Raw genomic sequence first — 17,506 nt, forward strand, 5'->3', positions numbered from 1 at the left:
TCTGACATCCATCTGGTTGTTTACTTTATTATGCTTAGTTAACACTTCTTAGTAACTTATTTAGAAAATATAATGATTTACTTAGATGCGGATTGATTCTGGTACATGAGTTTTATCGGCTCTGGAGGCAGGTAGATAGATAGACAGAAAGACTGACAGCGGGCAGTAGCATTAAAAAGGTCAATATCAGGCCAAAGGTCAAATATGAAGGTATACGGAAATGGTTAAGTATCAGTAAAAGCTATTGAAGCATATACATACACTGCTGACTAAATACGTTAAAAGTCAATGGAAATGTTGTTCATCCCGACTTAACTCCAATGTTCTCGATGTAAATGTGCACAAACAGATCACGAGGCTGCGCAAAACCTCTCATGGTGCTCAAAAGATTAGTCATTTTTTGGAACTTTAAAACTGGTCTGACTCACAGTCTATGCAGGGATGATGTTTGTGCATATTTTCCATCATTATACAAACCCAGAAGTCGAGGAGAAGTGGAGTTCCATGCCTGACTTAAATAGGTGTAGATTATAAATAAAAATAGGAACATGCATATAAATACTATACATACATACACTGTCTTTATATTCGTGCCTTTATATTCGTAATAATTGGTCTATTTTATCTAAGTGTTTATTCGTTCTTCCTTAACGTAATATGCTCTGTCTCCTCATATTTGCCAGTAACTTGGTAAACAGACGGTGCAGTTCCATATTTCTAATGTTGCAATCGATTTCTTTTGTTTCTGGTCTGCGATAAATTTCATTTTTTTAGTACTAGATTTCTAAACTTTTTGTTCTTCATAGGTCGGATAAGATTCCCTAGTTTTTCTCTTTATGAAATTCCTGCTGTTTTCTCAAGTTAGTCATTAGACTTTTTTCTCTGATATTTCTAAATTCTTTGTTTTCATAATATTAAATTCTACATTTCGCTCAGCAATAGATCCTAAAATGCATTATAAAGACCGTTTAGCTGCACCTGCACAATCCTCTTTTTTTGGGTCCATGTATCCTTTCATCATATGATAGAATGTCATTCCCCAACCCCACTTTCCAAAATTGTCTGCTTCAAAAGCTCCATTCCAAATAATGTGCAACAACATACTAATACAAACACACAAACTAGCGGAGAGAAGCCCGGCGTGACCTCTCAGTAGTGCGGACCGATGCACACTGCCTTTTGTGTGGTCCTAGAGCCAATTTGAGCCTGCCAATATATGGCCACAATCCCCCCACACCCCTGCCCGTGAAACTGAAATTTCCCCGTGGTCGAGAACCACTGTTCAAAGCCAAATGTCTTGCATTTCGACTGAATTGGTAATTTGATTAGAAATATTTAAGATTGTGCCTTTGGATGACAGCCAAATTCAATTTCACTTTCTCGCAACGCAGTTCATTTAAAAATGCACGAAAGTGGAAGAAAAGATCTGCTTAAAATGGTGGATATGAAACAGATTAAAAGCGCCTTGCAATTTCCAGCACTCAGCAAGAAACGGCTGAAAGAGTGAAGTAATTAACGGTCATAGGATTCACACAGTAAGGAAATTAGAATTAAAAGTTAATAAATAAAACATCAAGAATTTTCAATGGACCTTTTAATTACATAGTAATTCCCATTTGGAAATCAATCTACATTGAACAGCATTGGGATACTAACATATGGTAACTTTCAACGGTGGTTGTCTTTATTCGTTGTGGTCTGGTTTTAATCATTTTTTATTTTTTATTCTTTTGGGGTTCCTCCAGAGAATGAACTTTTCGTGGGCCATGATACCATTTCGTCTATTATTATCCGTTCTAGAACCTACTTTCCGTTATACAGAAAGTGACGGGATACTAAAGGAAACTTATATATTGTTTTATATATATATATATATATATATATATATATATATATATATATATATATATATTCAGTTTTAGATTTAATTTGGACGAAGGATTCCTTATAAACTATATCAGATATTCTTTGGATATATATATATATATATATATATATATATATATATATATATATACGTGTGTGTGTGTATACATATATACGTATAATATAAACACACACACACACACACACACACACATATATATATATATATATATATATATATATATATATATATATATATATATACATACACATATATATATTTAGACAGACAAATATCTGTATAATACGTCTCTTGTATAGTTGACAAAGTGTTCGTGTTTATTTTTGTGCTACTTGTTTGCTGAATCCAGAAACAAAACTGAAAGGCGATTATGTTTGCATCATTTATGAGAATGTGAGCCATGAAAGTAAGTCCGTGTGTGTGTGTGAGTGTGTGTGTGTGTGTGTGTGTGTGTGTGTTTGTGCGACCAGTTAGGTATCTAAGAACAGGGCGAATCAATCTGGATGAACGTGGGTAAACGCTTTCAGTGAGTTATCCTCTCCGATATATATTAACCCTTGGTAAACATCGCTGAAAAAAATCACAATTTGTCGAAATGGAAGCCATCACGCCCATTTTTATGTTCGTTGTTTCAGCATTGATAAAAAGATTAAACCCGACAAACCTTCACTGTAGCGTCCGTGACCAAATTCAGTAAAAATGGATTTAATGCGACCTCATCTGTTTAAGAACGAAAGACCGGGTCTGATTGACTTGAAGATAATGACTGAAGATGCTCTTTCTTTTCGAAATCGTCCACAGTTTATCTGGTCTTGAAATCATCATGATTTTTGCTTCAAAATATACTTATATAAATATGCACAAAACTTACCACTGCTTTGATGGTGGGGGGCTGGGGGGGGGGGGGGGGGGGGGGGGGGGGGGGGGGGGGGGGGGGGGTGGGGGGGGGGGGAGGACAGCACCTCAAAAGCCGCAGAGAAAGTACGAACATGAAAAGACACACTTATAAACACCGAAATGGTGAGCCAAGGGATGAAGGCTGAATGGAACGGCCGGGATAAGATTTAAATGCTGGGACAAGACGAAGAAATACCAACCTGCGGACCACTGAGAAGGAAGACAACTGGGGTATGGGTACTGACCTGCGCACTCGAGATAATGGCCTGTACGCTGAGTAGGGTCTGGGGAGGTGCAACATATGACTATGTGAATGAGGACCGCTTTATGTACAGACAGATACATCACCCTAAGCTAAATTGACAAATTGCTGAGCGCAGATGTATTTTTTTTTAATGAATGCCAGGCAGAGGCTGCCAACGCCCAGGATATTAGCATAATATTACAGGCATTTGGTTTTGTTTTAAATTTTTTCATCAGCAACTGAGCAACTGCTAAACTGTCTCCTGGTGGCGGGCAGCTTCTAGGCTGGCTACGCTCATCTGTTCTACTTCTAATGAATAATAAAACATTTCACTGATTTCTAGTTTTAGCTTTCTGATGGGGATAGATGTGCTTTATGACTCAAATAAGGCTCATTCTTGTACGTCATATTGTAAGCTCTAGACCTCTCTACAAAAACGGTGCGTTTTATTATCCATGCGCTTCGTTCTGGGATGCATTCATTCCCTTTATGACCTTTGCTATAGAAAAGGTTTTTGTTTTGTTTTTTTCTGAAGCTAAACTTCTACGATGCAACAGTCACTAACATTTTAATTATCTTAATATTTTTATTGTGAGACATTTCCGTCGGAAAGTGAAACTTTAATGCTTTTTAATAATTTTTGACATAGTTTTTATATTATAACAATACAGAAGAAAGGGATGATGCAGTATGCTCTAAGGGAATGATGAACGTACCCTGTATTTACAAAGAAAGGTGCGTCATTTCTTTAGCAATCCCGTGCTTATAAATATTAGTAAGCTTCCCATTCTAAAACAACCGTTGTCATACTTTTAATTAAGGATGACGGGATGACTTATCTCGTAACATGCTGCTAAGCCGGACTGCAAGTAAACGATATACTGCCTAAAGTAATACAAAATTGGAAAAAAAAAATCTATTCAAAATTGCCATTTAACTTCTCTGATTTCCTTGACATATGAAGGATTTCATTATTGCTCTAAGTTTACAGCCAACAGACCTCGCTACATCAAAAAGGAATTTTGCTTTAAAATATAACTTTGCTTAAGAAAACTGTCCCTCCTCCACATCCTAAAGTTACTCACCTTGAGACCGAAAGATTTGAAGTGAAGCAGAAACAAAAGAAAAGATGGAGAAGAAGTAGAAACAGACAGCGAAAGAATGAGTAGGAGAAAAATAGGGATAATTATCATTATTATGACTTCGTTTCCCTGACTATTAAACGGCAACAAGACCTGGGTTGGGTTGGATATATTTATATGTATTTTAAACAACAAAGCATTTCTTTTGCAGTCTAAAATGAACTGGTTGTTATTAAAACAATTTCCCGTAGCCTAAACTGTTTCATAGTCAGTTAAAACTGTTGATTGCATTTATTAAGTTTTCATATTATATCATGGACATTGTTAAGAGATACAACCTTCAAAGGACAAATTAATTATGAGAGTTCTAATATTTAATTATGAATTAAAAATCGACAATGCACTCCATTAATGAAAAGAGATAAAGATTATTAGACAAAGTTATAAAAGTTTTAGATTGTTAATTAAGGCATCAAAAGTATCGCATTTTTACTTATGATGTAAGGTTTAATAGAGCTATTTAAAAGGAATAATCAATGTTCACCTGATGTGCCATATTGTTTTTGTACCTTCGTTATTTACAGCTGGACAAAATACAAAAGACAAAAAAACTTCGGTCAGAATAACATTCTAAGTTTCTATGTATACAATAACAGTTATAATAATTATATAATAATAAATGTTTCATGTATAAACATACCTACAAACAAGCAGACTCACAACATAATTATCCCCTACTCGGAACAAACGTGATGGGGTTTGATTATTATTTTTAAGAAAAAAGAATTTGCTTCTTTGTGTCTATTTACTACTGATTTTTTTTTATTTTCACAAATAAGAGATCTAAATAAGAAATAAATAAGAGATTCGTGAAACGTTTACAAAGGGTTATGAAGAAAATGTGTGCCATTTTAGTATCTTCTCTCAATACTGCGTTCACAGTTTAATTCTTTTTAGTTGATAATAATGCAAATTACTTTTCGCTTGATTTCAGCAGATCTTTTACACAAAGGACAAACATCTTCAGGGTAGATTTAAAATTCTCTTTTTTTTAAGGATAGAAATTCAACGTTGACGACTCATCGACTCCTCTCAATACAGACAGACAGACCCGCTTTTGAAACTCATTTTCGCTAAAGGATTCCACTCGAAGGGCCTATGTAGCACACATGAGTAAATCACATAAATGTCATATATATGTTCTCACAGAAACAGGAATGTTTTACATATACGTTTGTGCGAAACTATGTGACTAGCCCCTCCTCTCTCTTTAGATAGAATTTCCTGTATCCTTTTCTGTGATCAGCAGTATTTACAAAAATATGATGTTATATAGATTTATGCATTGTGTGTGTGTGTGTGTGTGTGTGTGTAAGCGTTTACATTCGACCTTAAACAATTTCCTTTGACATATTGTGGTTACAGAAAATTTACAAAAATATATGCTTTATAGATTTATGTGTTGTGTGTGTGTCTGTGTGATTCGGACCGGAATTTCTCCTTCAATTGGGTCAGAGAATGTACAAAAATATATGCTATATAGATTCATGTATTGTTGTGTGTGTGTGTGTGTGTGGGTGTGTGTGTGTGTTTGTGTGTGTGTGTGTGTAAGCGTCTGCATTCGACCTTAAATAATTTCCCTTTGACATTTTGTGGTTTCAGAGAATGTACAATAAAATGGTCGTTACTGTTTTATACAATAGTTGCTGAAATGTGAATGACCTCTACGGAAACTTCGTAAACGTTCGTGTTTCCTAGACACCAAAGATCTTCTTTTTCAGTTCCTTTCTCGCAAAATCTTCCCCTCCTCTTCCTCCCTCCCTCCTTCCCTCCTAACGATCTTTTCACCAGCCAGTGGGCGTCTTTTCCCTCCTTACGACCGAACTATGTCAAAACATTCCCCTTAGAGAGGCAGTACTGCCTGTAGGCAGGACTTAAGCTTTCTTGACAGCGTCCTTCCGGCCCTTGCCTGCAACCCCTTCCTTTCCTTCCTTTCATGTTCTTATTCTTCCATCTTACTTTCCACACTCTCCTTAAAGTCTTTTCAACAACATTTGCATCGCTAATTGACCTCATAGGTCCCCAGCGCTTTCTGTTATGCCTAAATTTTATATTCCAATTACAATCTCAAAACAAGCTCTGTTCCATCCTATTATTCCTTTTAATTTTCTTTTCTTTAACACGTCTTCACATTTTTATCTCTTTAGTTCGCCTTACACAGCTTACAACACTCAAACAGGTCGTCTCAACAGCTTCGAAATTTCGCCTTTCATTTGCACTGAACATCAACGTTTCACTTACATGTCAACCGTGGCTTTCAAGTTTGTGTCCAACCTTTTGCACACAACTGTTTATTATTGGTCTTACAGATTTCAGATAAAGAACAGGGTACAATATTGTAAGTGCTGCTTATCAGTCAAGAGTTCACTCACGAACGCATGCACATCACCCGTGCACTCACACACACACATACATACATACATATATATATATATGTGTGTGTGTGTGTGTGTGTGTGTGTGTGTGTATGTGTATAGTATATACAGTTGATTAGAGATATATATATATATATATATATATAATATATATATATATACACACATACACACACTCCACACACATATATATATATATATATATATATATATATATATATATATATATATATATATATATATATAAAGCGGCCAAAATAACCTCTCACAAGACTTTCATCTACACCACACGAGAGACAATCATGGTAACATGGTACATTTGCTGAATGGTAGTGAATGGCTATTCACATTGAAAATGGAATAACAATAATCGAGTTCCTCGACGGAAAAGAGGAATCGCACAACAAAAAGTAAATTACATTTGATATGGAGGATCTGAAGTTGACGGGATGAGAATTGTTGACAGAAGGTAATAGTACTAATGGTTCAGGACAACGAACGACGGACAAGTTCGACGAGCGGGAGGGTTAAGGAGAAGAAGGGTTCTATAGCACTCCCTACGGAAGATGGGCCTGACCTCGAAGCGGCCTCGTACTTACCTGTGAATGCCTCCTGTGGGTCTGTATTTGGAGTAGGGCAGGTTGGACTTGGGGCCACCCCTCTTTCGCCTCTCCAGTTCATTGATTGCTGGTGCCAGGTTGTCTCCCTCGGCTTCCTCCTGCTGAAGGTCCTCAGTCGTGTCCTTGTCCTTTTCTAGACTTCCAGGAGCAGCCGCGGCCCATCCGGCCATTGCCAGGACGCAGACCACTGATAGCCTCATCCTGCGGAAGAAAAAGGATACTCTGAATGAACTAAGTGTTGTGTGAGACCAATTTGTCGCTATGACTCGAGATATTTTTCTCTGGAATCTCTTCATACCCAACTAAGAATAGCTTCAGAAGAGAGATCCTTCTTCGGGAATTTTAATAAGAAGATTAGCTTGGATCCCTCGTTTTGTTGTTTAAAGCATTTATGCAGCTCTCGTTTATGATTCTGATGATTATCTATATGTGTGTGAAATCATGTTTGCGTTCCCGTTTAAATCATAGTGTTTGACTATATTACCATGAACAGGACGTAGAAATTTCCAAATGAATTTACAGATTTGGACTACAGAGTGGATCTCGCCTCTCAGAATAAAGGAACTAATAATTCTCGAGTATTTTCGGAAGTTAAATTCCAGCTTTTGAAAATGTAAGGTTATTTTGAAATATTCAGCAACGTGACACCTGGGATCGTTAGTAGCTGTTTAGTAATCTTTAGAATAAATGCAAGAACAGACTTTTTTTTTTCTTTTTTTAGAGACCATTGCTGGACCACATGACATACTATGAACTCATCGTTTTTTGTCAGACTAGACGAGTTAATTAAAAGGCTACGCAGGCATTAATGCAGGTATCTATATTTTAGTATGTTTTAGCGTTTTTTTATCTTTTTTCTGATGCTTTTTCGTGTTAAATATGCCCTAGGGATAATGTAACAATGGGAGTAGCTATATTTAACCGTGACAAGTAAAGTCTGAGGCTTTCGGAAAGGCGATTGAAGATACGCGAGAGAGAGAGAGAGAGAGAGAGAGAGAGAGAGAGAGAGAGAGAGAGAGAGAGAACCATAATATCGTTACAAGAAGTCTAGATTCAATTAGAGCAAGTCGCTACAGTTTTACTTGACGACAGTGGCATTATTCTCAAAGATTTTGCATCATCATAGGTCTGACCCACCTTGCCCTAAAATTAAATGCATGATCGCGTGAGGGTATAGCAACTTGAAAGACTCAGGCTCAAATTTTCAACTTTGGAAAATAAAAATGATTAATAACAATTGGATATTTTCCTTTAAAAATCTCGTTCTTAATTCCTGTTTATTAAATTCGAAACAAAATATAGAATATACAGAACTGCCTATCCAGCAAAGTGAAAAACCGAATGAAAAGATTAGAGTCATTTTGGATAATTCAAACACGTTCGCGAGCTTCCATTTTAGAAGATGATTCTAAAAGAGAGAGAAAGGGCCAAGAAGTAATCCAGAGCCACCCCTGCTCACCCGCGTGAAGGCGACGACGTACAAACACACCGACGGGGAGTCACAGGAAACTCTTCTTTGATCGTCTCCTCCGGGAGTAAAACTGGCAGTCAAAAAGGCCTCTCGTGCCTCCCTTCTTTCTCATTTTCTCTTTTTACACACGCTGAGGCTTCTCTGGATAGCCAGAAAGAGAGAGAGAGAGAGAGAGAGAGAGAGAGAGAGAGAGAGAGAGAGAGGTTAGCATGAGATATGCTCCAAATATTCCGGGAAAAGATCTTTCGCTGGTTTCTTCTTCTTCGAAAACTAATCGACTGACAGGGTCCATATATATATTACCCTCCTTTTTCTCAAGGTTAGGTGCTTATTGTTCGTGTTTGTATATATATATATATATATATATATATATATATATATATATATATATATATATAGATATATATCTATATAATTCTGTTCTGCTTCATTTCCTTCCGATAAGAATATGGCTATTGGTGCTTTGAAACTCCAAAAATGCTAAGGAACAATGACTATTCTTTATCTACTCTGCGTGCGTATATATATGTGCATTGAACAAATTTCATCTTTATCAGATCTAAATGAATTGTCGTTCATTGCATTGTCATTCATGAACATTATGCACGATATCTCGAGTTCATTTATACGCAATTTACAGGAAGAATTGGGTGACCCGAAAATAGAAATCTGACTCACTAGCTGATCCAGAATAATTTCACGGGGGGAGGGGAGGTAGGTGGTGGTGGCGGCACAAATTTCATATACATACATACACACACACAACACACACACACACCACACACACACACACACACACACACATATATATATATAATATTATATATATATAATATATATATATATATATATATATATATATATATAATATATATAATCTTAATGATGATAATAATGGAATCGGTAGTTCCTAATAGAACATATTATACATAAATACACACATACACACACACACACACACACACACACACACATATATATATATATATATATCTATATATATACATATATATATGTGTGTGTGTTTGTGTGTGTGTGTGTGTGGTGTGTGTGTGTGTGTGTGTATTTATGTATAATATGTTCTATTAGGAATTACCGATTCCATTATTATCATCATTAAGATTATATATTGTTGTTATTTTTTTTATTATTTTTTCTCAAAATTTTATTATCATTTCTATAATATTCTAATTTTTTCAACTTTTATGTTTCTCATTTATGTTCCTATTATCTAAATCTTCAATATTATTATTTTGTCATTATTTTTCATGGGGGAGGGGCACGTAACCAGGTGGCCCCTTGGCCCCCCTGGAACCGTTAGGGTTCTTTCTGCGCAAAATATTCAGCCTATTTTGAGAAGGTTCTTCACCTCAGAGATACTCGAAATAAAGGCGTGGAAGTTTACTTTCCTTGGGAGGTGTAACAGAAACTTCAGTGTGAATGACGGAGGGACGGTGTGTCTCTCTCCCTTCTCTCTTCTCTCCTCTCGCTCTCTCTCTCTCTCTCTTTCTCTCTCTCTCTCTCCTCTCTTCAGTCAGATACACGCTTAGTAATGTTTATACTGAGGAAAAAGTAAACACTTCGTAGAAGTTTTGAAAATGTATATCGGTTTCGTTCATTTTGCAATTTATTAGTTATCCTTCTTTTTCTTTCTGATAAAAGAGATATAGAGCGATAGAAAATGAAAGCCTTCTTCGTAGATATCCTTCAAATAAACCCATACTTTCGGTGATACTGATCCCAAAGCTGACTCAGACTAAAAATGGAGAGACAGACAGAGAGAGAGAGAGAGAGAGAGAGAGAGAGAGAGAGAGATGCGGAGTGAATTTATAAAAGTATCAAATCCGAACTCTTAAAATAAAAAAAAAAAAAATAAAAAAAAAAAGAAAAAAAAAAAATGAAAAAAAAAAGCAGAAACGGTGGGAAGAAGGAAAAACATGGAACCAGCATCAGTGAAAATTCGAGAGACTCCCGAAAGCTGCGTCCACATCAAAACAGACCTTCCCCAGCCAGGTTCTTCGCCTTCCACTTCATCAGTGCTCGGCTCGGCCTGGTCTCCTGGGAAATATTTGCTGCGGATTTTTGACGATCGACTGAAATTCTCCTTCACGATTCTTCGGGCAATACGGCCACCAGAAACTTACCGTTAAGAGAGAAAGGGGAGGGAAGACGGGGAAGAAAAGATAGACCCAGTTCACAGGTGATTGATCCCGGTCTTCTAGTACTTTCGAAGGTTCCTGTTCACCCGTAAGTGTTAAGTAAGAGGGAAAAAGTGGAAAATCTCTTTGGTCCTCTTCATTGCACAGTCGAAAATTATGATAAAAACTTGTCCGCCAGCATCTATTACATTAGAATTTGATCCAGTATCAGAATATTAAATAAACAAATATTTTCCAACGTGACAAAAGCATCCAAAATGTTCCTAAACATTTTACTTCTGCAAAGGAATCGGCTATCATACATAGATGTTTTTTTAGATGTGATGTCACAATCTTAAGCAATGACAGCCCTCAGAATTATAACTCTTATACATACATTTCTCAAATCCTTGCTGATGTGATATCTCATTTCCCACAGCATCTTCAGGTTTCTTAAGATAACCTACGATATTTTTGTCATTTATCTTAATACTATCAGTACTCACATGCCGCGGTGATTATTTAGCAAGAGATATGAAACGAGATTCAGAGCACGTGGAATGTATAAGTGTCATTAGAGAAAATCTCTCTCTCTCTCTCTCTCTCTCTCTCTCTCTCTCTCTCTGAAGATACAGAGAGAGAGAGAGAGAGAGAGAGAGAGAGAGAGAGAGAGAGAGAGAGAGAGATATTTTCTCAATGCCACTTGTACATTCCATGTGCTCTGAATCTCGTTTCATATCTCTTGCTAAATAATCACCGCGACATGTGAGTACTGATAGCATAAAGATAAAAGACAAAAATATCGTAGCTCATCTTAAGAAACCTGAAGATGCTGTGGGAAATGAGATATCACATCAGCAAATAAATAGGATTTGAGAAATGTATGTATTAGAGTTATAATTCCGAGGACTGTCACAAGGCTATGGGGTCATTGCTTAAGATTGTGACATCATATCATATCATATATATATATATATATATATATATATATATATATATATATATATATATATATATATATATATATATATATACATCATATGCATATATGCACATGACATATGTATATAAATAAACCACAATAAACGTTTTGAAAGATAGCAAATGAACACGCTCTGACGTAAATTAAAATTGAATATCTACTGGAATGCATACGAAAGCCCACCTCCCATAACAGTTCACGACAAAACAAGACAAATATTCCCGGATAAAAACGAATAAAAACAAATTACGTTCCAGTGAAGAAAACCAATACGGACGGGAGGAGCAAAACAAATAAATATTCCTGAGCGGAAATAAGATGAATGTCCCCACCAATGAGAATATATTCTTGTAAATAACATTTCCCAGATATGGGGAAGAGACTTATGGCTTCTCTCTCTCCCTCTCGCTAGCTCGCTCGCGGCCCACGCCTCCATATTCATAGTGATGTCTGCAGTGACCTCTTTTAGCGTTCCGATAGTGATGGGAAGGGAAGGGAAACTTGGTGACATTATATTCGACGCAATGCTGCGTGGTAGAGTGTTCCCTACCTCGTTCCGGTAAAGATGAATACTGGCTGACTTCTGCATCTGCATTTTATGTAGGTGGAAGGCGACAGATCGGGCAAGGACTGCCCGAATCTAGCGTAGGGCGGTTGAAAATTTGGCAAGTATCAAAAGAATTTGATTAAAATATAATATAATACTATATATATATATATACTATAATATATATATATATATAATTAAGATATATTATATCTATTTATATATAAACGAAAAAAAAAAAAATGGAAAAACGAAAAAGAAAAAACGTAGATTCGTGGGATTCGGCATCTTAACAGCTGTTAAACTATAGGCTTGATCCAAGACCCACTCAGAGGGTCCTCACTTGATAATAGAGTAACTGAACATTAACCGAAGTTAGTCTCCTTGCCGCAGAAAGACGAGTCACTGGACAGACGATATGATTCCAGTTCAATGATGGAATAAGAGGCTCAGTGCGGAAGAGTTCCTTACGTTATGAAAACGATGATACTGAATGGGACGAATAAGTCATGTAGGGAAAAACTCTCTATCTTGAGAGTATATATAATGTTCTAAAGGGTCCACAATAATAATACCCGGACTCTTAACACTTTTTATTATTGTGGACCCTTTAGAACAAGTCAATATGTGTTATGAAACCTTATATAAAACAAAGGATATAAAATAGATTACTCCAACAATTCAACTCGTCATCAATAAGAATAAAATGAAGACGCCCAATACTTAATATAGATCAATGCATTTAAGATTATATTACAGTAGTGAAAAAATAAAGAAGACACTCAGTCACTGAAACCCCCTATACCCTATTTTAGTTATATATCAGTGTAAGAATCTAAAAGTACCTAAAACCATAACCAGACGACTCATTTCTAATTTTTCCAGTGTGTTCATTTGAAAGTTAATGAAATCTCTTTGATTGTTTATAAAGGGAAAATGTAAAATTGAGATATATATATATATATATATATATATATATATATATATATATATATATACATATATATATATATATATAGATAGATAGATAGATAGATAGATAGATAGATAGATAGATAAGGCTTTTGACCCAATATTCAGGAGAATTCAATAAATCTAATATTTGTTCATTAATTCTATTGCCTGAGGAATAGCTTAGATGCTCCAAAAAGGCTTGAGTGGAGGAATCCCGTAGCGACAATGAAAGCGCATCAAAGAGGAATACCAATAAACCATGCATGCCTTTGCAGAAATCCTCCCCAGGCGAGGTCCTATTGCACCGAAAGGACTCCCGGAGGACATCTGAAAGACATCCCCGTACAAATCCCATATTGTAAAATACGAGTGAGGCATCTCCTCCCGCTGCCAATATTAATGAATCTTCAAAAGCAGTTTGGTAAGTGGTTCAAGGGATTCGCTCGCCGAGAACCGCTTGATCATTGGATCAACGTGAAAGAAGAGAACATTCAATAATGATTCCTTTTGCGGGGAACTTTTTTTTTTTTTTTTTTTTCGGTTGGTAGGATTGAATACCCGCCGGCATTCTCTGCTCTCCACCAATAAATCTCCTTAGCTGTAAAGCCTCCTTCCTGCAATTTATGCCGCGTCGAAATATCTTTTCCCGTACTTCAAGGACATCTCATTCTCAGTCTATGATCTCCTTATATCTCCGTCATATTCTGCTAACTCTCCCACGCATCCTCCTCCTCTCTCTCTCTCTCTCTCTCTCTCTCTCTCTCTCTCTCTCTCTCTCTCAATGGAGAGACGGCAGGATACGAAGCGGGGACCTAACTGGAAAAATTTAATTGAGAATAGGGTTGAATTCCACCGTCTGCCTCGCTGGCTAAGACTCGAATCCACTTTCGACCGTCTCCGCTCTTTCGCTATACACATATATCATCATTTTTAGCGATTAAACGGCTGAAATGCGGTATTCAAGTGGGTAGATGGGAAGGGACTGTCTCGTATCGTTCCTCATAAGACTCAGCACCTTTTTGGAACAACTAACGCGAGGATAGGGAAGAATATTTTTAAAGTTCGTAAGCTGTCAGCACCTCTTCCTGTAGCCATATTGCTTCGGCCTTGTTAAGAAGAAGCAGCCTCAAGGACAGAGAGAGAGAGAGAGAGAGAGAGAGAGACAGACAGACAGACAGACAGACAGAGAGAGAGAGAGAGAGAGAGAGAGAGAGAGAGAGAGAGAGAGAGAGGCAGCAAGGTAGGAAGGAGACACATCAGCAGCTGTTGCATTGCCATTATCAGATAGCTGTGCTTGCTCGCATGTGCCATTGTGGCACCTGTTGCCAATTGCCACACGCCGTTGCTGCCTCCCGCTTGTGCCGTTGCCGGTGGGTGTCTTCCCGAGATTGGTCATTTAGACTTAAATCAGAGCAGGCATTAGCTGCAACGGGAACCCCTTGATGAACACCTTCAGTCGAGACGGGCCGATTCTATACCGAGTTAATTAAGACTTCCCAGTTTAGATACCTGCGTGTACTTCGTCTTCTGTTGATCAACTAAGAGGTATTCGTTTGTACCCATAACTCAATTAATAATAAACAATTTTAGAATAGTTACGTTTGTGTAAAAGATGCCTATATTTATGTTTTGTGTGCTGTCTATATTCCCTTTTTGTTATTCACCTTGACGTCTTAAACAAAGTTAGCTCATTAATTACATCAAATTGTTTACAATTTTCATCTCGACTATAAAAGGAAAAACAGATTTTCCGGCTTTTTTTTTATTCTCAATTTTGAATTCCCGGATAGACTGAACTGAAATAACCTCAAAGTGGAATTATTTGATCAAATTCTTTGAGCGTTTGTGACAAAACGACTTTAAACTCTCAATATATTACAAAAGTTGTTTCCGCACTATAGATACCAGATACATACATTTAGGTCATGGGTAATATCTGTAGAATATGTAACTAACTAATCTGAAAAATTATCTCTCTCTCTCTCTCTCTCTCTTCTAATTTAGGGGCATTTGCCCTCACGATGAACCTGCATTTTGTCTTCCTTTCATCATTCGGCCAGTATAATGAAAAGTAAACCTAATTATTAGTCTGGGTCGAACATAACTGCTTCGTGGTCAAGCCAAACTTCCCTCATACTGGCAAGGGAAGGAAAAAGACCTTTTCCACAAGAAAGCACAGCGCTGTTGATGTGTCTAAAATGAACGTGGGGCGGGGTGTTATTTTTTAAACAGTTTGTCATTTAGCAGTTTCTTTTCATTGATGCTTTCGTGTGGGATGTGCTAGGAGGTTCACATCAAATGGAAATTTCAGCATCACGAAAACATAATTTGTGATTTCTATAATTAAGTGAGCATTTACAGTGGCCACCCCAACCGCCAACCACCCCCCCCCCCAAAAAAAAAAAAAAAAAAAAAAAAAAAAACACTACTACGTTGGGGTCATTACTTAAGGTTCTTTGTAGCGTCCCTTCGGCCTCCAGCTGCAACCCCTTTCATTCCTTTCCGTTCATAATCTCTTTCCTCCCTTACTTTCCACCCTCTCCTAACAATTGTTGCATAGGGCAACTGCGAGATTTTCCTTCTGCTACACCTTCGGAACCTTTTTACACTCGGTTTCCTTCTCGGAGCTGCATGACCTCATAAGTACCAGTGTTTGGTCTTAGGCCAAAGTTACATATTCTATTCTATTCTATTCTACAGTGCTAAAAAAACCTGTTGGAGATGCACTGATTAAACAGAGAATCAGAAGAGGGAAAAAAAGTTGAGACAACGAAAGCCAAAAAGGGAACGCTTTCGCAAAAGAGCGAAGCCGTAACAGCAGGAACACCAAGTAACAATTCTCGCAGCCGGAGAGGAAAAGGACTCGGCCTTTTCTGACTCCCGAATCGGCTTAGAGGCTACTCAACTTCTCGAGCGAAATTCTGCGGAGCTCAGTCTTTAAGAACAACGCTCGGGTAATTGCGCCGCCGGCGAAGTTGAGACAATTATTGCTTCGGGTGCTTTTGTGGCAGCGGCGAAGAAGAGCGTCTCGCTTTCGGATTGTTGAATTCGGATCAACTTTGGTGATAAGGGATCTCTTCCCCCGTGTTGGGAATGATCTGACAGATAGGTGCAATCAGTGAGAGAGAGAGAGAGAGAGAGAGGTGCCTCTGTATCGCCTCTTCTTCTGGTTGTTTTTCTTCTTCTTCTTGGAAATATTCTTAATACTTCGACTGCCCTTCAAAATGTTTCCATCAAAATGATTTTAATCTAAAATGATGCAATAAAAAAAACGTATTCTTCGAAACCATAGATTCAACAAAAGCTTCTTCGGAGAGTTGAATGGTGGTCTTATTCAAGAACTCTAATATATAGTTACAGACTTAGTTTAATCTCCATTTCCGGGATGGTTTCCCTTAAGGGACGTTTCAGTATATGCTTCTCCTTTCTCTGCATCTCTTCTCGCTTCTACGTTTCGTCCATGTTTCTGACAGCTTTCCTCCTCCACCTGGCTCGGTCAAACACGTCGTCCTCTGACAACTGTATGTCTCTCGGATCATCTCTACCTACATCAAGGGGCGCTTCAGTATATGCTTCCATAAATAGACTGAAAGTGCGCGATAATTCCAGTCTGTTCGGAGTCGTCCCAAATCATGAACTGTCTTTGTATAAAACGGTGACGAAATACGCGAACCTATAAAATCTTAAGAAGTGAATCTAATTATTACATTATAATTATTATATTATTACTATCGTTTTACTCTGATTGAGGATTACGAATCTGCAAAAGAATTAAAATATAACGTAATATCAACGAAATGCCGAGTATCAGTAATTTTTTTTATTAACTTCAATTGCGCCAAAGTTTGATATATTTAGTTCTGTATATTATTTTTCATCATCGTTTGTAGCATAAGAACCTTACACGCAATTGCAGACCAGGAGCAAATCTAGTCGGGGGTTTTGGGGGTTGGGGGTGGGGGGGGGGGGGAGAAGGCGGGGGGGTTTGGGGGTGGGGGGGGCGTGAAGCCGCAGTGATTTTCTGCCAGTCGATTCCTGTTCCATGAAGTTAGATAAAATTCTCTGTGTTGTTGCAACAACCAAACAACTGCATCTGTTCTGCGAACAGCCAAAGGAGTCAAAATGATTGACGTCCGAAATGGCATCTATCAATAACAGCAGAAATGTCTCTCAGGAGCTGGATAATTGATTATCAACGGACGCTCCATTTTTTGGTACCTGTAATTACATTATGTAATTGCAGTTGTC

The 17,506-nt window shown here is 37.4% G+C and overlaps 1 protein-coding gene across 4 annotated transcripts in view; it reads right to left on the reverse strand.

Moving 5' to 3' along the window:
• Positions 1-17,506, reverse strand: part of LOC135214799 (uncharacterized) — a 235,403-nt gene that overhangs the window by 12,685 nt on the left and 205,212 nt on the right. For 2 of the 4 annotated variants that reach the window (XM_064249161.1, XM_064249162.1), the window contains 2 exons: positions 7,146-7,367; positions 3,031-3,069 (listed from right to left, as the gene is read on the reverse strand). In XM_064249161.1, coding sequence (XP_064105231.1) covers positions 3,031-3,069; positions 7,146-7,366 — 260 coding nt within the window. In that variant the 5' untranslated portion in view covers position 7,367. The remainder of the gene's footprint in view (positions 1-3,030; positions 3,070-7,145; positions 7,368-17,506) is intronic. The other 2 variants (XM_064249164.1, XM_064249163.1) reach the window with 1 other exon arrangement.

The sequence above is a fragment of the Macrobrachium nipponense genome, chromosome 46, assembly GCF_015104395.2.
Source record: "Macrobrachium nipponense isolate FS-2020 chromosome 46, ASM1510439v2, whole genome shotgun sequence".
NCBI classification, from domain to species: Eukaryota; Metazoa; Arthropoda; class Malacostraca; order Decapoda; family Palaemonidae; genus Macrobrachium; species Macrobrachium nipponense.